This window comes from Python bivittatus, unplaced genomic scaffold, assembly GCF_059951505.1.
Source record: "Python bivittatus isolate LINGU-HERP-01145 unplaced genomic scaffold, Pbiv_v1 ctg000020_np1212, whole genome shotgun sequence".
Taxonomy (NCBI): domain Eukaryota; kingdom Metazoa; phylum Chordata; class Lepidosauria; order Squamata; family Pythonidae; genus Python; species Python bivittatus.
Window position 1 is genome coordinate 75,267,562 of NW_028277030.1, and position 24,798 is coordinate 75,292,359.

Sequence of the window (24,798 nt, forward strand, 5' to 3'; positions counted from 1 at the left end):
CAATGAAAAAGTTGGAATTAAGCAGCATTTTATTACTGAATTTTCCTCTAGCCATCATGTAATCGGAACCTCTCGCTAATTAACATGTTGCATGTAGCTGTAGTAATAAATGATCCAATAGCTAAGTCTTTCTTAATTTCAGAGGTTACGGAAATAATTCTTAATAAAAACACTTTCTTTTTTATGCACAATAAACATACATTTTGCTTGACCAGCTTTTTTAAAACTCAATTTGCACTGTAGAAACACTGTATCTTTGAGGATATACTGCTGTGTTGCCTTAAAGTAGGCAAGCAGGTATTGAGACAGTAAATTACTAATCAGGTGATAAATCCACAGGAGAAGAAAGAGACAAGGACAGACAAAATCCAGGGTCCAAAACACAGCAACATAGGATATTCACAGACAAGAGCTGAGTTTTTGACAAGTTATTCTCAGCATTGTTCAAAAGGAGTGAGCACAATTAAATAAGCCACACTGAGCTTCTATCCAATGGACAGCTGAGATTCATGAAACAGTAGCTGCAGAGCCTGCTCTCTTCTTAGCACTCAGATGCCTTTTGGCTAGCCTCTCAGTTCTCCAAAGTTCAGCTCTCTGATCCTGGAACGTGAATAAACACTTCTGTCTAGAGCTAAGTGACCAAGTGGGTACTGGCAAGGGGTCCTGTGAACTGCTGGGTTTGTTAAAGTCAGAGTGGGATCAATGGCTCCAGTACTGCTGGAATCTCCAGCAACAGGACTACGTCCAGTTGATGCTTTTAGCTCCACTTCCTTCCCCATCCTCTTCATCTGAAGACACATCCACCAGAGAAGCCGTAACAGTTGTGGCACATGTTGCATATCCTGCCACAACCAAACACAGCAACTGCTATGTCAGTAAGTAAGCCCTTCTTCATAGTAACCATTTTCACAACATTAGATGTGAAATGTCTCCATGGTCCCAAGATGTTAGCGATTTACGGTCTCATAGAACAACTCAAAAATCGAGATCTCAAAGTAGCAACAGAGCATGTAGTATAAATTGTCTGCGTATCATTCCAATCATCAGTTTTTCACAAAAATTGACAGCTGTCTTTCTAAATAGCATATAGCCTGTGTCATAATGCAAGTATATCAAGCAAACGCAGTTTCAGAGAAAGAATTTAAAATGTGCTTTTATATAACCATTTTAGCTCAATAAAAGATTACTTGTCAGTGATTGCTCAAAAAAAATTCAAAAAGCTCTACCATTCCACTTATCATTGAAAAATTATTCTTTAACAATAGCAGAGTGAACTGGTGAACTGTTAAGCAACCAAGGTGATGAATGCAGCAGCTCTATGACAAAACAAAGAAAGCTACTAGTGCAATGCGCACGTGCACCCCAGCGCAGCTTTGACGGACAAAACATAATTCTTATAACAAAGGAATCTAAAGCATTTTAAATGAATGTAATAGGATGCAAAAATGTAATTCTCAAGAATAGGAAAATATTCCAAGCTTGAAACAAAATACCTGTGCTATGAAAAATTTGTTTTAAACTCAGAAACAAAACACACTGCGCAGAACAAAAGTTTGCTTTGTAGCTTAATCCAGCCTAGCTAGCAAAACAGGATAATCCCTAGTGTTGTTACCTTAGAATAGATGGGATGTGGGAACAGTAACTTCAGTTACTACATGGATCCTTTGCTGCACATTGTGCACTAATAAGTAAGTTACTTACAATTTTTTGCTACGGAAATTTAGAATCCATACAAGTAATTTTGTCTTCTCCTTTCTTTTGCAGGCAAATAGCTTGCAAAAGAAAACCAGTAAATAAAGATAAAAGAAGTCAAGCATATGAATACTTTGCTTTGCATACAAGTATTGTTAATACTGCTGAGGTTGTCAGTTATAAATACAAAGCTTACTACAAATATTATGCTGATGGTTTGGGTTGGATTGCCATGTGTTGATACGTTTGCACTCTGTGCAGGTTCTTGATGAGCTTTGGTGAGCATTTAATTTCAAGTTTTGGTGGTTTGCAGAGCCTGGGGCAGAAGTGTTTTTCCGCCTGCTATATAGATAGTCCTTGTTTAGTGACTGCCTTGTTTAGCAAATCGTTTGTGATTATGACAGGGATGAAAAAGTAACTTTACAATCAATCCTCACATGTATGCCCTTTGCATGTCTGTAAAGAAAGGAAAGCTGAAGTAAGATCATAAGCACAGTTGCAGTTTCACTTAACGACTGCTTTGCTTAACGACCAAATTGCCAGTCCCAATTGTGGTCACTAAACGAGAACTACCTGTAATATTAATGTTACTTATGCAATAATATAGCAGATCATTTCTGCAATTACAACAGACAGGCAGGCATCCAAGTTCAGCTAACAGCAATATACGAGTTTATTTTTGTTCGATTTGTGCCTGAGGCAAGCAAGCTTCAAAATGTATACAAAATTAATCAAAATTTTACTGCTTGAACATACAATTATCTTCTATGGAAACAATACAACTCCTCTTGAAAATGAGAGAAATTCTTGAATTGAATTGAACTGAACTGAAAGAAACTCGAAAAAAATGAGAGAAAATGAGAGCCAGTTCGGCCTAGTGGTTAAGACACCAGGCTAGAAAGCAGGAGATTGTGAGTTCTAGTCCAGCTGGGTGGTTTTGGGCCAGTCACTCTCTCTCAGCCCAACTCATCTCACAGGGTTGTTGTTGTGGGGCAAACAGAAGGAAAGAGTATTTAAATATGTTTGCTGTCTTGAGTTATTTATAAAAACAATAAAGGGGGGATTTAAAAAAATCCTTAAAAAATGCCTTTAATGTTTTCCAAAACAATTCTTAAATCATACCAGTGGCCAATTTTTCTCTGGGCAGGTAGAAATTATGGACTACCACCCCCACCAACTCTTGCGGTTTCAGATTGGTAAGGAAGGGGGTTGATCCAAATTTCCACTTTTTTTATGAATAGAAAACCAGAAAAAAAATCAATTTTTCTTTTTCTAGAATATAGCCATCTCAGATAATTCCAATCAAATGTTCTGAGTGGGGCTACTTTGCTCCAAACTCAAAATGAAACACATTTCTTATTTCATGTATATATTCACTTAAGAAGCATTATATTTTAGGTTTCTGTTTAAAGCAATTGTTAAAATTTAATTGTAGAGCAGAACTATCAATGCCTGACGTACAGTCGTATCTGCTGGAATCAAACCAGTTAACTCAAGAAGAACAAACTAAGTTACACAATTTTTTTTTTGCAATTTCTGACTTACTTATCTGCCATAGAGAGTTTATTCATTTGCTGTTTGTAATTGCTGGTTAGATCATTTTGCACTCGCTGTACAAGCTCCTCATCTATCGCATACTGTATTGCTGATTGAATCACATCCAACCACCAAGGTGAACTGGAGCGTATCTGGGTGTAGCAGAAAAATTGTGACCATAAATAAATGTCCCATAAATCATACTTTCCTCGACCAGGTTGTATCATGACAGGCTTAACAGCACTATGAGATAAAGCTAATGATTTAAAAAATGGTCTTTTCCAAGTATCAATCAAAGAAATATTAGATTACGCAGAGAAATCGAGTTAAAAGAGTAGTATATGATTTAAAAAATAATAACAAAAGGGAAGAACATTATATATGAATATGCAATAATACAGGCCCAGCTTTTTCTAGTAAGTTCTGATGTAATGCAATATTTATTCAATTATGTACTCAAACCAAAATTATGCTAGGGGTTCTTTAGTGACTCTGAGTGTCCGTTACAATTTTAAGTCAACCTGAAAAATCCAGCTCCAGAATTCTATTTGTCAGTGTGGCTCTTTGGATCAATTTTTTAAAGCAATGGAGTTTGATAGCAGCAAAGCTGACAGTAAAAAAATATACCCTAGATACAGGCATCCAGAAAGGTCAGGGAGTCTCTGTTGATTCTGCACACTGGAGATTAATAGAAAGCTGTTCTGGCCAAGCCCTTATATGACCTTACGTGCTTAAAGCACCACAGAAGTTTCTCTCTAACTCACTTTAATGGTCTACCCCTGGTAGTATCAGCAGAAAAATTTAATACTCCCATCTTGCAGTGAATATGCCCATGTATAACCCAAGCCTGCCCTACAAAATCCACAGTCTGATCTTATAATTCTTCTTGTGCCTAATACACCTGGTAGAACAAAGGAAAATAATAACAACTTCTTACTATTGGACCAATGCTCTGAGTCACAAAATTCATATGTATCATCACTGTATTCTGCCAAACACTCAAATAGAGTAGTAAATCTCAACATGCTCCAGATACCTTAAGGTACTTTCTGAGGAAAAAAATACAAGAACTACCTGAAGAACAGCTTTTTATCACTGAAAAATACAGCATTCTCAAAGACATTGCCTTGTGAATAATACATTGCTAATGCTTCCAAAGATGAATGCCTCCATGATTCAGTGAGTCACACAATAACTTCATCTGTCATTTCTAGTGCCGCACAATGCTCTCTCTAGCATGGATGAACAGTGTCAGACTTGACCAGCAGGCATGGACTAAGTCCCTGTTGAGCTGTGAAGCTCAACCATCTGTGCTCTCTTATCCTGATGTCAATTTTATGAAGGTAGGCTAAAAGCTAGAACTAGCAACAAAAAAAGATGTCCTTTTCATCATACACGATTGGAATGTCCCCATCTAGCTGGTCTTAAGCCTGCCTTGAGGGACAAACAGTGCAAAGTTTGAGAGAAAAAGAGAACTAGTTTGGTCTAGTGGTTAAAACTCCAGGCTAGAAACCAGGAGACTCTGAGTTCTAGTCCTGCCTTAGGCATGAAAACCAGCTGTGTGACTTTGGGCCAGTCACTCTCTCAGCCCAACTCACCTCACAGGGTTGTTGTTGTTACGGGGAAAATAGGAGGAAGGAATATTAGATATGTTCACCACCTTGCATTATTTGTAAAAATAATAAAGGCGGGAAAAAAAATCTTTTTTAAAAAAGTAAGTTCTTCTGTCTACTTTGGAAAGAAAGCCTCTTTTGCTTTTAAAAAGTAGCTGATTTTTCTTAACTACTTCATCAATGCTCACAAAGTAGGGCATAATATTAGCCAATTATAAAAGTGAACAGGCATATATCATTATCATCAGTGCTTTTTTAAGCTGTCCCAACCCATACCAACTCTCATGTACAGCAGTAAGCAGCCCTTATGTTATGATAACCTGACCAAAACTATTTAAAGCTTTAAAAACCCAAATAAGCACTAAATTAGGCTTTTAAACAGTTTTTACACAATTGTAACTTTTCCCTGTTGGCCTTCTTGAGATGACTATCTGTATACATTGAAGTGCTTCAAAATCAGTCCTATGTACAGCACATTATATAAAGCCATGGATGTAATTTGAGTACACATTATTTTGATGAGATCTGCTTTCTCCAAGTAGTGTTGTTCATGATGGACCTAAAGAAAGTTGATAAAATGCAATACTGGCTATTGATGTCACTTTCATTTTACTTAGTGTGACAAATCCAGAAACACACCAGGCCCAAATATTCAAACCTGACATACTACTGAAAAAAAGCATATGATTAGGAAGATGGAATTCTTATAGCAGCCTGTTCTTACTATTGCTCAAGTCAAGATTGATTTTTTTTTTTTTTTTTTGTCTGCGCTCAGTCATTGCTGACCCTGCAGTGACTGCTTGGACGAGTCCTTGCAGTTTTCAAGGCAACTGTTTTTCGGAAGTGGTTTGCCAGAGCCTCCTTCCTAGGGCAGAGCCCAGCTGGCGAGCGCAGGAGGCGGGGTTTCCGTTGCTTACTGTCGTCTAAAACTTGGAAAAAACTTTTAATAAAGAATCATACTTATAACTTACTAAGCTCATTATAACAGAAACTCAATTTGTGCTATGCAAAAAATTTCAAATTAAACCATTCTGAATTTGGAATACCTCTATTTAGGTGTGAAACTTCTATCAGAGATGTAGTATCTGATCTGAGCACACTGGAATTATTTCAAACTCAGAACACTGCTTCAAATGTAAAAGCTTGAAGCACTTCTGAAATGCTTGAAACAGGCCATTTCATGCTTAAAAAGATGTTCTGCATCTGAAAACAGGGTGTTACATACTCAAGGCAGATTGTTTCTAATTCAAAACATCTGAACATCCTGATCTCAAGATGCTCTGTGATAAAGACGACAAAAATACAGTATCTGTGTACATTAAAGAGATACAATTCAAATATGTCAGCAGACTCTTACTTTCCTTTGGAGTTCATGAATTGTCTGTATAACTGGTTGCAAAGCCTGGTGAGCTTCAGCAACTTCTGCGTTTGATTTACTCATATAATGCTGGCGGAGCTGTTCACACTGCATTTAAATGAAACATTAATTAGTCATATAACCTTGACAGAAACCTTTCTAACAATGAAATACAGTTAATCCTTAGATATATTTTTGTAATTAAACAAATTTATTCTAGAATATTAGCCTGGTTTGATTAATCATTTCAGTACAACACAACCAAGTATAATTAACAGATGTTTCAGAAGGAGAAGAGTATAAATTTGAACCCTGACAGAAGAATCTGGACAGCTCTATGAAGTTATTACAAAGATATCTTTTTGGAGCGGGGGAGTAAGTTGTTCATGGTATCGACCATGATGACTATTAGATAATCATAGTATAGTTCTAATTTCTTCCTCTGAAGTTGGCAAGACAGTCTAACCTCAGAGGGGGAAATCTGATTTGAAATCTTTTCTTCTTCACCAGTCTTCAAAATTATTTTCCTCATGGCACCGGAAAGCAAACAAAAGAATGCTGGGGGTTGACATGGGCATACCTCAGGATCCAAAAAATTCCCATCCTTAGTATTGTGATCATTTTTGTCAGCCCTGGAACTGGTAGATTTATTACTCCAGACTTTATCATGAAGTGTCCCATATAGGAATGTTCTATGTTTTTAAATACAATTGATTTTCTTTTCTTTTCTTTTTTTGCAAATAGATACTCCTTCATGGACATTGAAATGTATACAATGAACAGCTACCTCTTCCTTAAGTCTGCCATCTCGTAAAGTGGGTGATATCCCAGGATGATTTGCTGCCAGAAGTTCCATCAGATTGTGTGTAGAATGAAGTCTCTGTCAATACAACATAAATGCCTGTCATGAAGTCAAATATATTCTGAAAACTCTAATGGGGAACAGTTTAATGTGTAACAGAATTTGCACACCAAGGAAACTTACAAAATAATTTCTTTCTTACTTAAAATGTTATTACTTTAAACTTTATTACAGTCAAAAACCAGCACAGGTAATTTCTACATATCTTATTGCTCTGTGATTAAAAGTAAATACCATCAACTTTACCATGGACAGAGGCAACTAAGTGACTTCTTTAAAATCTAAATTTCACTGGAATACAGAAACACAACCACAATCCAATTCTTCTATCAGATATTTGCCTAGGTGCTTACGGGGATTAACAGTTATTGCTTAGCTGACCTCTTCCTGCTTCTGGGAAGGAATATGACAGAGAAAGAAAATTGAACAGAAATTGTACAGTACTATATACACCTCATTTTCAGATCAAGGCAACCAAACGGAATGGCTGTTTTTTTATGGCCAATGATTCAACTTTTATTTATTTTATTTTATTTTTTTAAAAAAAGGTCTCTAAGAGTTGCAAGGGGTATGGATGATGATGTGATAAAATTTCTGCTCATTCGAAGGGATTTTGTGGAGGGAGGAGCTGAAGGTTTTAAAATGATTGCCTTAAGCACTTTGCCCAAAACTTGTAATTCTGCACAGATGAAAACCAACATTTTCATTGCTGAATTTAAACAGCATAATGAAGGGCACCAAAATTTGGGCCAGGGGGGTCCTTGAGTTCATGGAATTCTTTGCTCCAGATTCTGTGTTTGACCTTCACAAACTGTCAATAGCCACATCAAAGGAAATGGGGAGAAAAAAATAGTCTTTTAGAATGGAAATGTGTGATCTGCAATAGTATAAAAATTATAATAACTGAAATATACAGACATTATTGATTTCAAGGGTTTCCAAAGTATTTTGAAGCTAAAGTGAAAGAACCATAATTTTAGATTATTGCTGTCAAACAAGTTTATATAAATATATCAGCCACCTGAACAATGACAAATAGGCCTATACAACCTGACAAAATTGATTCAATAATTAGTTCCAGAAAATTACTCCAACTCAATTCAGACATTCTACATTAATAACTGTAGAGAAACAGAGAAATGACCTTGGAGAAAGAATATAACAGTTAATAAAACATGAATTAAGCCCCCAAAAAGGAAGAAGACATTAGAAAGAAATTTAAAGTGATTCTGCCTTGACTTGCTTTGGTATAAGAGGGAGGAAAAGGAAAACATCGGGCTTTCAATATTCAGTTACTTCTGCCTATATTTATATAACGTAGAGTACCAGTATTTTTCGTGGAACCTGTTTCCTGATCTGGCCTACCTCAAAGGGCTGACATCAATCTTGAGAGCTTATAAAGTACCATGTTCCAAATAGTCTGGTGCAATCCCTTAAAAAAGATTTTAAAAATACCACAAACTAAAAAGCTAAGATAAGTAATTATAGTGCTAAGTGGAGCATTATATATATACACTAAGGAAAGAACTGCATTTATTTAAAATATTTATCTCTTGCTCTTTAACAATACTATTCAGATCCATCTGCATCAATCACAACTGCAAAATAAAAAGAAATGGAGATGTAATAATTGCCCAGCACTTGCTTATTCATAAATGAATTTATATAGGTTTAATTTCTTTTAAGACCTGTTTTTGTAATAAAAATGATAAGCTTTTACAAAAGATATCAAAGCAATATTGACTCAGAGCGAAAGGAAATTTAACATTGGTTAGGTGAACAGCCAATAATAACGTATTCGTACACTAGCATAGTCTATGTACGCATTCAAAAAAACCGAATTAATGTACATACTTGCAATGAATCTGTTTTGAGCTTCTCTTTGTGCTCCTCAGAGGAACGTAGTACCTCTCTATACAAATCAGCAGCCAAAGCATATTCTCCTGAAAAATTAGCACATTTCAGACCAGATCATTGCATTTGTTTCCTGCTTTCATAAAATTATGTATACATTATCACTAGCCTTTTTTTAAAGAAGCACCCTTAAATTAAAAAATATACACAATGAATCTAACTGAAAAGAATACCAAACTTCCACTCTGAAAATGAAGCTAAAAAATCTGTCAGACAGATCATACTCTTTATTATTTGGGCACAAAAAACAGAGAAGACATTAAGTTGCTTTCAGAGTTAGAAAAAATACAGCAAGAACAGTACTTGGCTACAATGCAATTAATGACCGAATAATATCAATAATATGTTGCAGATAACCTTTAATATTACAATTATCCAAGTTAATACTCCAACCACTGATGCAGAAGAAGAGGAGGTTAATGAATTTTATTCAAGTTCAATTTGAAATCGACAGAACATGCAAGCAAGATGATACTTATGGTTGAAGACTGGAATGCCAAAGGTGAAAATATTGAGGAGGAAGATGTAGTTGGTCTATATGGCCTAGGAAACTGAAATGAAGCAGGAAAACAACTTACCAATTTCTGCCATCCAATGATTCCTTCATTGCTAACATAGTCTTCAAACATCCAAAATGATGCCTATATACAAGGACATCACTACTTGCAATACACAAAAATCAAACTGATTATATTATTGGTACAAGGAGATGGAAGAGCTCAGTTATAACAGCAAAGACATAGCCAGGGGCTGACGGTGAAACAGATCATGAACGGAAGGAAAAGATTTCAAGAGAGTACTGTAATCTGTTTGTGTAGCACACCCATGGTTCCCAGCCCCAGGCTGTGAGTGCAATCTCATTGCTTTCGATATGCACAAAAGCAAACACCTTGCTCTCTTGAATTCTCTCTCCAATCTCTCCGCTCTGCGAGGTTGGGGGCAGGGAGAGAAAACTTCTATAGACAATCTCTCCTTTCCCTGACCCTTTCCTGCTGCCGGAGCAATCATATTGCTTTCAATGTGTAGAAGGGGGGGGCCTGGGAAGCATGATTGCATTGCTTTCAATGTGTACAAGACAGAAAGCAGGCATTTGAGCATTCCAAAGAATGGGGGAGAGGTTAGGAGGTAAAAAAAAAGCTGAAGGTGTGAAACTGACTAGTCTTGTCTCTTTCCAGGTGGAAAGTGGTCACGGTCACATGACTTCCCACTTAGCAACTGCTTCACTTAACAGCAAAGTTGCCGGCCCCAATTAGGGTCGTTAAGTGAGGATTACCTGTATGCTGAATATTTATTGATGAAAGTTAGACTGAATGAAACTGAGAATGGTTGTAAAACTGGAGGAGGAAACATAAATAACTTATGCTTGCTAATGATGCTACTTTGATAGCTGAAAATGCAAATGATTCGCAAGCTCTAGTAATGAACATCAAGAAGCACAGAGAAAAACTGGGACTAAGATAAAGAAGACCAAATTAATTACAACAGGTAGAAAATCAGGATAGAACTGACAATGAAGATATCCAAGTGATGGATAATTTCTGCATTTTAGGATCAACCATCAACAGTAAAAGAACCAGCAGTCAAGAAATATGCTGCAGACCAGCACTTGGTATAGCAGCCATGAAGGCCTTAGAAAAGATATTCAACTGTCATGATATGTCTATACCTACAAAGATCAGAATTGTGCAGGCAATGTTTTTCCCATGACGCTATGTGGAAGTGCAGTTTGGACTTTTAAGAAGCAGGATATAAAAATCATTGATACTTTTGAACTTTGGTGTTGGAGAAGATTCCTGAGAATACCAAGGATAGCCAAGAGAACAAACAAATGGATCCTCAAAATATCAACCCACATTTTCACTCAAGGCCCAAATGGCCAGGCTCAAATTATCATACTTTGGACACATTATGCAAAGATATAGCTCTCTGGAAAAGTCCATAATGCTGGGAAATGTGGAAGGAAAGGGAAGAGGACAACCAGCGGCAAGGTGGATTGTCTTAGTTAAAGCAATAGTAAGTGCACTGTTGGAAGACATGAAGGATCAGATTGGAGAAACTGTCCTGGAGAAAACTATTTATGTGGTCACTAAGAGTCAATACTGGCTTGATGGCACATAATCAATCTATCAAAATATGTAAGCAATACAAAAGTCTGAGATGCTTCATTAGACCATAGGAAACCAAGAGATTATTACATAAACTACAAAAATGTACATATTGTATTATTTAAATTCTATTTAGTTTTGTTTCTGAAAGCCAAAACTGTACCATCCCTCATATTCACTACTACTCTCATTAGGCAACTACATTCAGATAACTACTTGTTGCCTGGAACAATCTAGTGTAAGAGAACAAACAGCTTAACTTAATTGATATAACAAATTAAGATAAAAATAACAGAATATATTTCCAAGTCAAAGAAGTATGCCATACTATTTCCAGCATTTTTTACCTTTAATAATATGAATACCAGCTAAGCCGTTAAGAGCACACACCAATTGGCGATGGGCTTCTTCACATTCTATCCGACATTTTTTCTGCAGAGATGTTAGAAGCTCTTCCATTGTCATTGTGCTGGAACAGAGACCCAAACATGAATTACAGACATAATTCTAGTAGCTATCCAAATTATTCCAGAAGTTATCCCAGAGGCTTTGCAATTTGCATAATATCCACGAGATCATGAGTGTGGGCAGAGAGTACAATAACCGGCTTAAGGGAAAGTGACTGATTAGCAACAATAAAAATAATATACAGAGCAGCAAAGCAAAAGTTAACAATACAGGTATAATCATATGTTCCTAACCATTATGATGCCAAAATAACAAAATGTACCTTATGATATCATAATACAAGCTCTGCTCTTTTGTACTTGTATTGCAACATCTCACTCAAATACATAGGGACTTAAGTTGACATCATGATACACGTTTCATCATTTGCTCTACCTGCCACCTTTATGGATGCTTAACATCAAAGTACAGAAGCAGCAGCAGAGTTCATAAGTAAGCTCAAATTCTAGAAAATAATTTGAAAGGCACATATTTAATAGGAGACTTGAGCACAGGCCTGGTGTTAGTCTTCTCAGAAGCTGAGGATATTTAGGTTAGGCCATTATCAGACTGAAAAACAGCTTGGCAACTTCATTTATTCTGTTTTGAACTTTACAGCCAGCAGGATACAAAATGAACCGCCTTGCTAATCTAATGAAAGTGAGATAAAAAGCAGATTCCTGCTTTAGTTCTTACATTCATATTATTTAAAACTCCTGATCCTGACTTTGTTTAAATATGCAATGCAAATGATTCCCATGAGTTTGTTAATTTTAAATAGTATATTGCTCTCAGAAAAAAAGAAATTAGAAAGCTTATTTTATGTAGTTCTTTTCATAGGAGCTACTTTTTAACATATTCAGCTATAGTTGCTGGGTTGCTATCATACATGAACATTGTACTAAAATCTACATAGCATTCTACAGGTAGTCCTCACTAATGCTTAACTGGGACTGTCGCTAAGAGATACAGCCATAAAGCACTACATCACGTGACTTCATTGTATAGCAACAGCAATCCTGGCAGTCCCCGTTGCCGTCATTAAGCAAGGATCACAGGTTGTTAAGTGATCCATAACCTCATGTGACCATGACTTATGACTTCCTGCCAGCTTCCAACAAGCGAAATCAATGGGGAAGCTGGCAGAAAGTTGCAAGCCCTGGGAGGTTCGCAAGTAGACTGATGTGGGCATGAGAGCTATGAAATGCAGCAGGAGAAGATGCTACACCACGAGTGCAGGTGGGGGAGGAGTAAAAAGTGCAAGGAAAAAGAAAGAAAAAAGAACAGAATGAAGAAAAAGAAAAGAAATATATAAGAAGTGACTTCTAAACTTCATCGTAAGTATAAACAAATTTAGTAATTCTTCACTCTCTCTAAAGTTACAAACATTTATTTCTTCATCCCATATCCCATTTATAAACAAATCCATAAAACATCATCTTTTCAGTCCTGGTGTCAGCAAAAAGTCCAAAAAGGATAGCCAGAAGTAATAACGTATCTTATTTTAACCTTGATCAAATACACCAACTTTATATTCCTTCCTTTTCTTCTAACAGTCTTAATCTTTAATTCATTCAAATATTATGGCTGGTGTAGGTCTTCCGGGCTGTGTGGCCGTGTTCTTGAAGTTTTGTTTCCTAACGTTTTGCCAGCACCTGTGACCGGCATCTTCAGAATGTAGGAGCACAGACAGGAGCTGCTCCTGTCTGTGCTCCTACATTCTGAAGATGCTGGTCACAGGTGCTGGCGAAACGTTAGGAAACAAAACTTCAAGAACACGGCCACACAGCCCGGAAGACCCACACTAGCCATCGTATGCCAGCCGTGAAAGCCTTCGACAATACATTCAAATATTGTCGTAGGATTTTATTTCTCTTCATTTCTTTTTTGTTCCATTGCAGAATTTTTCAAGGCTTTAACAAGCCTCTTTTGTAAATTCAGTAGGAAAAAATTATCCAGGTCACTTTCTTGGTTTGTCATTTGTGTTTCCTTTTTAAATTTTAAAACCTCAGCCAGTTTCTTTTGTAGATCTGGTGAAACGTCCTTTTCTAAATAATTAACTTGGCCTGTCAGCTGTAAATCCACTTTCATAACATCTCTATCTTGTCAGATAAAATTTGTTCTACATCTGACATTTCTTCAATAACATTTTTGGACATAGTCTATCCATAGAAGCAGACATCATTACTGACATTATTGATATGGTGGTTACTATTTTCTGATTCCATTTTTCAAAAGTCTCCTTCAGTATTTTTATTGTCATAACCATCTTGCAGGCCTGTATATCTTTCATCTACTTAAAATCTTTAGTCCACTCTAGTGTCCAGTTTTTGAAATCATGAAATTATTTCTCTATGTTGTGTCTTTTAAAACCAAAACAGGCTTCATTTCCCACAAGAAGGTGTTTTTACTTTATAATTAATTCCATAATCTTATTGTAAAAGTTTCAATATTCCAATTTTATCTGGATGCTTTGTCTGTTTATAACTTTCCAAGATTAAAATCTTATTTAGCTTTTTGCTGTTTATTTCAGGTTCTTTAAATTCTTAAGCTTATAATTAAAGTTCTCTTTCATTCAGGACTAAAGGCAGACTCACCCGGCCTTTTCAAATTTGTCATTCCAAAGGTCTCTAATAGCTTAGAAGTAGTTAATAAGCAATTTCTGAAAGTTATTAGAAAGTGCGGTTTGCGAACTTAGGGTCCTTTAAAACACTCTGCCGTGGTTGTCTCCCGGCACTCAAACCCACGGAAAACCTGCAAACTATTTCAAGGGTTTCTCCAGGGTCAAATGGTTGAGAAGGGCTGATCTAGAGGTTTCATACGCAAACCATTCTGCACACAGAACAGCTGGCTTCAAATAGCTGTGCCCAAACCAAAGCACACATTTCAGGTATTTTGGTAGTGCATGGAACCAAACAGGATTGTTTTGTTCTGTGCATGGAATGCAATGGGACTATTTTCACCTGGGCAGGAATATTTCAGGGGGAATGGGGCACTGGTGGCTATGGGGAAGAAGAGGAGAGAAGGAAAGGAAAGAAATGGGAAGATCCAGGGAAAGGGGAAGGTTCTGGCCACTGAAATATGTCACATAGGGATTCTCTGGCAGCAGCAGCAGAGAAAAGGAAAGAGAGGTCCTAGGAAGATTGAGGAGGCAGGCAAACTGGCAAAAACATCAGCAGTGACTGAGGGAAGGAGGGAAGAAGCTCAGGGATGGGCAATGAATGGAGTACGGCAGAGTCCTACTCACTCATTTGGAATTTTCTTTTACATCCAAAACCCAGAACAAGCAAAATAATAGTTTCTTCCAATTTGAAAGAAAATATATTTCCCATTTCGTCCTTACTACTGTCCGTAATCAAAGGCAAAATAAAAGATCGGTTATCAGATTCCTATCACTATTCCAAATTTCTTCTTTCTCAAGACAGAATCTTCATTTAGTTCTTGATACTGCCATTGTTCAGGACTGTACAGTAACGCCAAAAGATCTATGTCTTTAAGGCAGATATGCCTCACATATGCTGAATTCAGAGCTCAAGGCTATGAAGACTCACCTGTCCATTATCAGAACATTTTTCCTCACACAGTTTCTAACACAAGGACTACATTAACCTGGAAGAAAAAACTGTGGGCACTAAAGCAAAATATTGAAGATAGAGGTCCTCTATCTCTTACTGTAGCTAAGCGTAACATAAAATATGTTATTCTCTAATTAACTGGGCAGTTACACAAATACCCTCTAGGTATCCTATCTCAATCAGTCTTTGATAATAATGCAGGTCAACACCAACTAGTTAAAAAGTGTTTCTATATATAGTATATTGAAAGTACACAAAATTCAGCTTGTGATTGTTTAGCATAGCACCAGCTTGTTGTGTAGACACTGGAACTACAATATTAGAAGGACTTCACAGGACTAGAAAATCTTTGTCTAAGAGACTTTGTAACTCTAAATAGAACTTAGTAGCAAGAAGGATACATACTCTAAGGAAGAGATATAAGAAATCAAAGTGGGATTGACTAAATCTATTTGTATCTATTCATACAACTGTCTCAGTATATTCTTAAAAATTGATTGCATGCCATCAAGTCAGTGTCGACTCTTAGTGACATTACTTTTCAGAAAAGGTTAATACACTTTTTATGTAATTAGGGGAACCGTATATACAATAAGAAGAAAATAGGGGGCATAAATCTGGTGGTCTGAATATAATTCCATGTCTTTAAATACAAGTCATATTGGCCATGTTGAATTTTCACAGAGTGATTATCTTTGTTTTGTATTTTATCTTTGTTTTGTATATTATCAGAAAAGAAGAACTGTAATGGCTTGTTATTCAATCATATGGGATGCTAAGACTACTGGCAGCTGTAGTAATGATGCCCAGTGTGTGGATAGAATAAATGCCCATCTTGAATGAGTATCAGTAGGTACTTTTGAGCACTGTCATGTAAATAGAGCTTCAGGGGCTGAACATTCCACAAGTACTACACTGCCTGTAAAATTGCTGCCTGGAATATCAGGCTCATAGTTTCAAATAAATGCTTGACATGTTTTCTTTTCATACAGTGAACTTGCTGAATTTTATTTACTGTCTATTTTTAGAATAGCTACTAAAAGACCAATATTTACATATATATATTAATGATGAGTCTAAATCCATTTTAAGAAAAAGTGAAATTAACCTTTTCTGTAGAGGCAAAAATTCTCCACGAACAGCTTGTGGATGACAACAGGCCTGTCTCAGACGCAGCAAAGGGTACAAAATGGAAGTCACAGTCCTCCTATCCAAGCTGCTAAGTTTGAGGGACCAATCCAAGATCTTCCTGAGCTTTACCAACGCATCCTGGCAGCACACCTCATGTTGGCGATGATAAAAATGTCTCTCCACAGGAGAAAAATGAAGCCAATGTATATCTTCTGTCTGAGGAGGAATCTGAATCTAACAATAATGAAACAATAATAAACAACTAAAGTTTAGGTGCAAAATATTATCTAATAACATGATTTTAGAACTGAAGTGTTTACTTGGTCAATCACGTCCTTCTTTGCTGACCTCCACATTATCTTGGCTATGAAGTTGTAGAGAGGCTGTGTGTTTTTCCTGCAGTATGGTCGATACAGAAGCTGATCCCACCAATATTTGACCCAGTAAGGATCAGCACCAAGGAACAGTACTAATCCATACAAATCTGTTGCGGAGAAAGAATAAAGTTTACTGAGTGCAGGTTGCAATCTTTCCAAAAATATTTTGAATGAATGTGATTCTCAAAATATAATCTACTTTAGTTCATCATCTGACAAGTTATATAACTTTAAGATTGCTTTCTTTTGAGGATGAGGTATTGATGAAACTTGGACAGTATATTAGATAGTATATACAGTATAAAAAAAGCTGGCCTTTTTTGAAAAATTAAACTGAGTAGCCCATCATCTTATAAATAGCCTAAATAATCCACTAGCAATTCATCTAGTAATGCTGGTTTTCAAAATATAGGTCAGTGATCATTGATGTCAGCTTAAAAGACAATGTCTATCATCATTCACCTTCCAGTCCTCGCTGTACCGGTGTGCCACTGACACACCAGCGGTTGATTCCACTCAATCGGAGTGCCATTTCTGCAGCCTAATACAGGATGACAGAAAATGTAAGAAAAGTTCATAACATGTAGGAACAATGCTAAATCCAAGAGCTAGGCAGCAAACAGCACTGTAAGTTCAAGGTAATATCCAGTGGAGCCTCTGTCCAGTGTAAGCTAATGCAGTAATAGGAGTAGGAAGCAGGAACCCTGGCAATACTGACTCATATCATCATCTTGTGGCTCTCTTTGAAGATTAACTGGAAACCACACCTTGCACAGGATGTAGCTCTCAGGCTACTGGTAGGTAAGACTTGCTTATATACCGCCTATTTCTTAATCAAACACCCATTTCTCAGTTGCTACACAGATTTCCAGCAGGCTTTCTGGCCCAATTCAAAGTGCTCATAATTATTTATAAAACCTTTTATAGCATAACTCCAGGCTATATTAGAATCTGCCTTTTCCAAAATAATTCTCCCCATCCTATCAGGAGAACTAGAGAGAGCCTACTCCAGACCCTGACTTCTCTCATACTGAGGAGATTCATGGAACAAAAAGACAGGCTTTCTCTGTTGTAGCCCCAATACGATGGAACACCTTAACCCTGATGGTTGTGCTAGGCGGCCTTCTTATTGGCTTTTCACAAGCTTGTGAAAACAATTTTATTCAGGATAGCTTCATAATGGTGACTGAGCCGCAACTGTTTCTTTTTTCATGTTTTATATGCTTTATACGCTTTGTGTTTGTGTATGAATGGAGGAATGAAGTTTATGCTCATAACTGAAGCTTATGTGTATATGTATGCTTTTATGTATTCATTGGTAAGTGTATCAAGAAGACTTGATAAGGCATCAATTCATTTGTTAGAGTTCTATTCCATTTTTCTTTCAGGTGCTCGAGATAGCATACATAGCATTCCTTCTTCCCATTTCTCCACACCAAGTGACACAGGTTACACTGAGAATGTGATTTGCCCAAGGTCACCCATCCATTTCCGTGGCTGAGTGTGGACTTGAACCAGGATTTCCTGGTGCCATGGAATAATGTGCCCTCAGAACCCAAAATTTGCTAATCATTGCTCTAGACCATTGCAACTGGACCACTGCAACTGAGGTCCTTCTCTTACAGCAAATCTGCCTTATTCTCATCACATTTCCCATAAACCCCATATTTACTTAATTGTTTTCCTGCTTTGCCTTCTCAATATCTATCCATCTGCCATACATGGTGTAATTTTTTACCTCAATCGAATGAGGACCTATACAGTTTCAGAGGCTTTTTATGCAGCTGTAGTTTTAAAGTTTATATTTCTATAAGGTTCCCTGAACTATCTGGAAATGGGTAGCACATAAAATTGTAAAATAAAATTGTAATCTTTAAAAATCTAGTAATTAGAATTAATAATATCTTCTACCAGTTGCTGGAATGGGCATAAATACAATTTTTAAAGTCAATGCAAACAGTTTTACATCTTCTAAACCCAAAGGGCATATCTTGTGCCTCTTGAGATAGCATTAAATCAATCTCTTGCTTTAAACCATGAAGCCGTATAAAAGACATCATGACCTACTTCTTTAAACTGTCAGAATATATTATGTAAAGTTATTATTTTAAAATGGACCATGCATCATATCCTTTCAAACCTCCAAGAGGGAAAATATTTAGTAGCAAATACCCCTAAGGGAAATTCATAATTTACTCACTTCTGAAAGATAAAGTGCAAGGGCATGTTTACATCTCTGTTTAAACAGTAACAGAAGTTCCTTCCACTTTATGTTTAATACAATTCATATTTAGATTCATACCTAAGGGATTGCCTCACCTTTGCAGTGGTGCATTCTACCATCTGTGCTTCATCTAGGCAAATTCTCCACCACTCCACAGCTACCAAAGGACTAGGAATGGCCATATAACGTTTCTGGTTTCTGAAACGGCGCCCATCTTCACTATTGCTATGTGGAATGTCGACATAATTCAGCTCACAACGGAGGACATCATATGTAGTGATCACTACTTCCTGCTCTGCTAAGATGTGGGGCTGCAAGAAGCCATGCTTCTTCACTCCTTGATAAACCTGCATGGGTTTTGCCGAAAAAGACATAACAAAGCAAATGTTGACAGTTAGAGACTTCCATGTAGTAAAAAGTGGTTGTCCATCATAAAGTTGAGCATTTTCTTTCTCATTAAAAAAAAATTAAAATTATGGTAACAGCTTCATAGTTATTAGCCCTCCGGTGTAAACCAGACAGGAAACATGACTAGGTGAGCTAATTCTACTTTATTGTAAGGCTACTTTAACAGAATCTTGCAAGTCTGAAAATACAAATCTCCCGCTGTCACTTTTAACAGCCTGATATGTTAGGGCAGATCCTTTTTAAGTTTCTTTGCCTGTTACTCAGCTGCGGGTTCCTCCCCCTTTTATCTGATCATTCCCTAGGCAGCATCTCTTCCCCTTGTCCCACAAGATCATTCCCACATACCATTACAATAGTTTAGCAAAGTGAAATATATGGCTGGCCAAAGCATGTGAAAGGAGCATGTGACAAAATGTGCTGGGTGAGCAAAACACTCCTCTTAGAGCTTAAGGAGCAACACCCACTGAAAGGCTCACATAGTATTTCAAAGTTGTCTTGAGTTGCCTGCACACGTGAGGACATACAGCCACTTTGCTGGCCACCTCAGTAGAAGTGGTAGCTGTGCATGTACATACAAGCAAAGACAACTAGGGACAGGATGCAGCTGTTTTTTAAGCAGAAATTCTTCACTCACACATGCTTTGCCAAGCATTTCTATTGGCTGCTTCTAACATTCCTAATACTATAGCTATTTTTACAATTCCTCTGTTCTACTTTCTTCTTTTTGACTGGAAGGATAATTGTATCAAAAATCAACAACTATGTTCTAAGCATTTACAAGGAACTATTTGGAAAAACATACAGTGGGGCAAAAAAGTATTTAGTCAGCCACCAATTGTGCAAGTTCTCCCACTTAAAAAGATGAGAGAGGCCTGTAATTTTCATCATAGGTATACCTCAACTATGAGAGACAAAATGGGGAAAAAAATCCAGAAAATCACATTGTCTGATTTTTGAAGAATTTATTTGCAAATCATGGTGGAAAATAAGTATTTGGTCACCTACAAACAAGCAAGATGTCTGGCTCTCACAGACCTGTAACTACTTCTTTAAGAGGCTCCTCTGTCCTCCACTCGTTACCTGTAGTAATGGCACCTGTTTGACCTTGTTATCAGTATAAAAGACACCTGTCCACAACCTCAAACAGTCACACTCCAAACTGCACTAGACCAAAGAGCTGTCGAAGGACACCAGAAACAAAATTGTAGACCTGCACCAGGCTGGGAAGACTGAATCTGAAATAGGCAAGCAGCTTGGTGTGAAGAAATCAACTGTGGGAGCAATAATTAGACAATGGAAGATATACAAGACCACTGATAATCTCCCTCGATCTGGGGCTCCATGCAAGATCTCACCCCGTGGGGTCAAAATGATCACAAGAACGGTGAGCAAAAATCCCAGAATCACACGGGGGGACCTAGTGAATGACCTGCAGAGAGCTGGGACCAAAGTAACAAAGGCTATATCAGTAACACACTACGCTGCCAGGGACTCAAATCCTGCAGTGCCAAACGTGTCCCCCTGCTTAAGCCAGTACATGTCCAGGCCCGTCTGAAGTTTGCTAGAGAGCATTTGGATGATCCAGAAGAGGATTGGGAGAATGTCATATGGTCAGATGAAACCAAAGTAGAATGTTTTGGTCTAAACTCAACTCGTGGTGTTTGGAGGAAAGAGAATGCTGAGTTGCATCCAAAGAACACCATACCTACTGTGAAGCATGGGGGTGGAAACATCATGCTTTGGGGCTGTTTTTCTGCAAAGGGACCAGGACGACTGATCTGTGTAAAGGAAAGAATGAATGGGGCCATGTATCGTGAGATTTTGAGTGAACACCTCCTTCCATCAGCAAGGGCTTTGAAGATGAAACGTGGCTGGGTCTTTCAGCATGACAATGATTCCAAACACACCGCCCAGGCAACGAAGGAGTGGCTTCGTAAGAAACATTTCAAGGTCCTGGAGTGGCCTAGCCAGTCTCCAGATCTCAACCCCATGGAAAACCTTTGGAGGGAGTTGAAAGTCCGTGTTGCCCAGCGACAGCCCCAAAACAACACTGCTCTAGAGGAGATCTGCATGGAGGAATGGGCCAAAATACCAGCAACAGTGTGTGAAAACCTTGTGAAGACTTACAGAAAACGTTTGACCTCTGTCATTGCCAACAAAGGATATATAACAAAGTATTGAGATGAACTTTTGATATTGACCAAATACTTATTTTCCACCATGATTTGCAAATAAATTCTTTAAAAATCAGACAATGTGATTTTCTGGATTTTTTTTCCCATTTTGTCTCTCATAGTTGAGGTATACCTATGATGAAAATTACAGGCCTCTCTCATCTCTTTAAGTGGGAGAACTTGCACAATTGGTGGCTGACTAAATACTTTTTTACCCCACTGTATATCTAGACAGCTTGACAGATATTCATGAGATCTGAATGGAAAAACATTACCATACAAAAAGAGAAATAAATTTTCTTCACATGATTATATTTGATCCATTTTAATACACAAGCATATCAATTAATGGCTGATTTTCTACTGGCCACCTGCAATTTCTGAAATTTGCTAGCAAATCTGAGAAACTGAATGTAAATTTTATATCCAGGCTACAGTGAACTTCAAACTTTCCTTGTAAATGATAAGGATATAATCATGCAGCTACAGATATATTGGAATATCCTCATATTCCACCAGCCTCTATAAAGGCATGTACTATACCTATACTCTACAAGATAATACCCACAGGGAAATATATTTTCATTCTCCCTGCTCTGTGATATAATTGCTCTTCAGAGATCCATCACATTCTTTGAACACTTATTGTATTATTGTTACTATAAAGAACACTTCTTACCAGCACACGAAGGGAAGATGATCTCACATGCCTATTAATTTCATCAACCCACTGGTGGCAGATTGAACTTGGAGAGATGATGAGAGTTGCTCCTGTAGGAACTGGTTTCATTGCTACAAGGCAATGGGGACAGTAAAAGGGCTTGATCTTAAGATTTTCTTCTTTATAATTCACACACTCAGCATGCTGCCACAGGTGACAGTTCAGGCATTGCACGCGAGCTTTATAGTCAACCAAGCCAAGCTCACCGCAGATGCATTCAAAGCGGTAATCAGAGGTGTTGAATGGAAAAATAGAACCAGGGTGTTGTTTAAAGATGCTAGTGTGTTCTTGACAGACTGAGGACTGGTCTTCTAAGACATCCTGCATCTCTTCAGTTTCATCATTTTTAGGTACAGCAACACTACAGCATATCCCATCTTTGGCTACAAGCACATTGTCAGTTGGTCTACACTGAGAATCTTCTTTAGTTTTCCAACTCTCAGAATCCAGGTTTGATTCACTAATATCTTTCTTTGTTGCACAGTAATCATGCTCTTCTGCTGTAATGTCTACCGCCTGAGGTAACTTTAGAACATTTGTAGAACATGCATCCTTATCATCCAATTCTTTGATTTCTGGGTTATGGTCTGGCAAAATTTTCTTCTGAGACCTATTTGAAGTTTGCATTTTCTATAAAAATAAAAGAAACTAAACTTAATTTTCCTAGTACTAATTCCTAATTCTCTGAAGTTATGAGGAAGAGAGAGCTGGAAAACATCCACTCTGCATGCTGTATTCTAGCCTTCCCCAATCTGACACCCTCTAAATGTGTTGAGACTGTAATTCACAGAATTCTCACCAGCACAGAAATTCTGGGAGTTCTTGCCTCACACATCTGAAGGACACAAGCTGGAGAGGGCTTGTATCACTTGTGTCAGCCACTATCTCCTAACCTTTATACAATACCAAGTGGGGATAGGAGATGGTACCAGAGGAGGAGGAGCTAGAACATACATCTTTATAGTATTGAGTACGCTTGGCAATCTCCAAGCTGACTTTTTTAAAGCATACAACTATCAACTTTCAGTTTCCTTTCCTTCCTCAAAACTATTAACTTTACACTTGATACATAATTTTCCCTTTATAATATCAATTTATAATAATTGGGATTTGTACCCAATTCTATTTTGTCAAAATTATGTACAATTATGTCGATGTATTTAAAGGATCAGGGATAATTAAGAAGATACCTTACTACAAACTTCATGACTATTTAAAAGAAGTCATGAATGGGAATGGGAAGTCTAGAAAGATTTTCTAAAAGGTTAGACCTATTTAAGTATTAAATTCTTTAACTGAACCTACAAGCCCAAGTCGTATCAAGGAGGCCTACCCATAACCATTATGCACATCATGTAACCCTTTCCCCTATATCTGCAAGTACATCTTGAATACCTACATGGAAGAAGGCTGGGTTTCTGCACTACTGGAAGGCATAGAATTGTACACACAAATCTACAGATGTCTGCACTATTTTAAACATGATATAACAATGATGCAGAAGTATTCATCATATGTAAAGTTAATTTTTAAATAAATGACTTATGTTCCCATAGGAATTCTCTTAATTCCTATTCAATGGATATAGCAGCCATTCTTTTTCTCCCTTCCCCAAATATGCTTCATTATAATAGAGAACATGTACTTAAATAATCCTAAAAAATCCTTTTTCTTCCAGCTCACCTGTTTTTTGGACCTATTACAAAACATCTGTTCCTTGTAGTTTCTGCCCAACTTGAAAGAGCCAGCAAGACCATGGCCTTTGACCTGCTCTACTACCTTCTCTGCAATTAATTTTTCCAAAGTTCTTTTAAGAATCCGACGGTTTCTCTGAACATCATATTTATATATGGCATGGACATACTTAAAAATTGCAACAATGGATGCTCCCTTCTTCACATTCATTTCTTTTATAGCTGTTAAAAGCATCACTCGCAAACCTATATGAAGAACAAATAATTTTAATTAAAGCTGTGAAAAAAGATTGCAAAGTAATTTTAAGATTTTACTATAATTTTACTATAACTTGGTTATAGTAACCAAGCCATAAGGCTCTAGCTTAATTTTTTTGTTACTAATTTGCAGATGTAATCTTTTCCGCCAAACAATTTTAAATCATTTTTTTTAATTTCTTACTAATATACAGCACTTTAATTCTCCAATCATAATTCTTCAATTACCACATGTAACCAAAGTATGAGTAGTCTTCATATAGAAAGCATCATATACTTAATAATAAAACAGATCAACAAACAGCAGCAAAAACTTGAAATTTCCCTTAGTTTCTGTGTAAGACAAAAAGAACTCTTCATTATAAACTAAGTATTTAATGTGATGTGAAGGCACAGGTTTTCAAACAATATACAGTAATTAACATAATTCCATAATGTGATTTTAAGATGTCTGAATAGGTTTTCTCCTCCATATTTTGACTGGTATATTAAAATAATATATATTGTATACTATATATCTATATATTCATATATAGATATTGCTATTGTGTTGTTTCTACTTTACTGAGAAATTCCAAATAGCTCTCAATTACTTGAGACTGTCATTCATTTTATAGTCAAATTCTTCTGCATGTTGTTGTAAATGACTCCTTTGCCTATCAGTTTATATATTACACCTGCTCCTAAGTGTATACAGTAGCAGGAATTTG

The 24,798-nt window shown here is 37.0% G+C and overlaps 1 protein-coding gene and 1 long non-coding RNA gene across 4 annotated transcripts in view; one reads left to right on the top strand and one right to left on the bottom strand.

Moving 5' to 3' along the window:
* LOC148217099 (uncharacterized) overlaps positions 1-23,902 on the top strand; it is a 62,839-nt gene extending 38,937 nt beyond the window's left edge. Inside the window, exons 2-3 of the long non-coding RNA XR_015796393.1 lie at positions 6,943-7,250; positions 23,815-23,902. This is a non-coding gene — a long non-coding RNA (uncharacterized LOC148217099). The remainder of the gene's footprint in view (positions 1-6,942; positions 7,251-23,814) is intronic.
* The window catches only part of SHPRH (SNF2 histone linker PHD RING helicase), a 58,692-nt gene that overhangs the window by 20,600 nt on the left and 13,294 nt on the right, over positions 1-24,798 (bottom strand). For all 3 annotated transcript variants that reach the window (XM_007421535.4, XM_088141741.1, XM_088141751.1), the window contains 11 exons: positions 23,820-24,076; positions 22,095-22,766; positions 18,929-19,180; positions 17,072-17,150; positions 16,553-16,716; positions 16,210-16,466; positions 11,427-11,548; positions 8,915-9,003; positions 6,986-7,078; positions 6,199-6,306; positions 3,238-3,380 (listed from right to left, as the gene is read on the bottom strand). In XM_007421535.4, the coding sequence (XP_007421597.2) occupies positions 3,238-3,380; positions 6,199-6,306; positions 6,986-7,078; positions 8,915-9,003; positions 11,427-11,548; positions 16,210-16,466; positions 16,553-16,716; positions 17,072-17,150; positions 18,929-19,180; positions 22,095-22,766; positions 23,820-24,076 (2,236 nt within the window). The remainder of the gene's footprint in view (positions 1-3,237; positions 3,381-6,198; positions 6,307-6,985; positions 7,079-8,914; positions 9,004-11,426; positions 11,549-16,209; positions 16,467-16,552; positions 16,717-17,071; positions 17,151-18,928; positions 19,181-22,094; positions 22,767-23,819; positions 24,077-24,798) is intronic.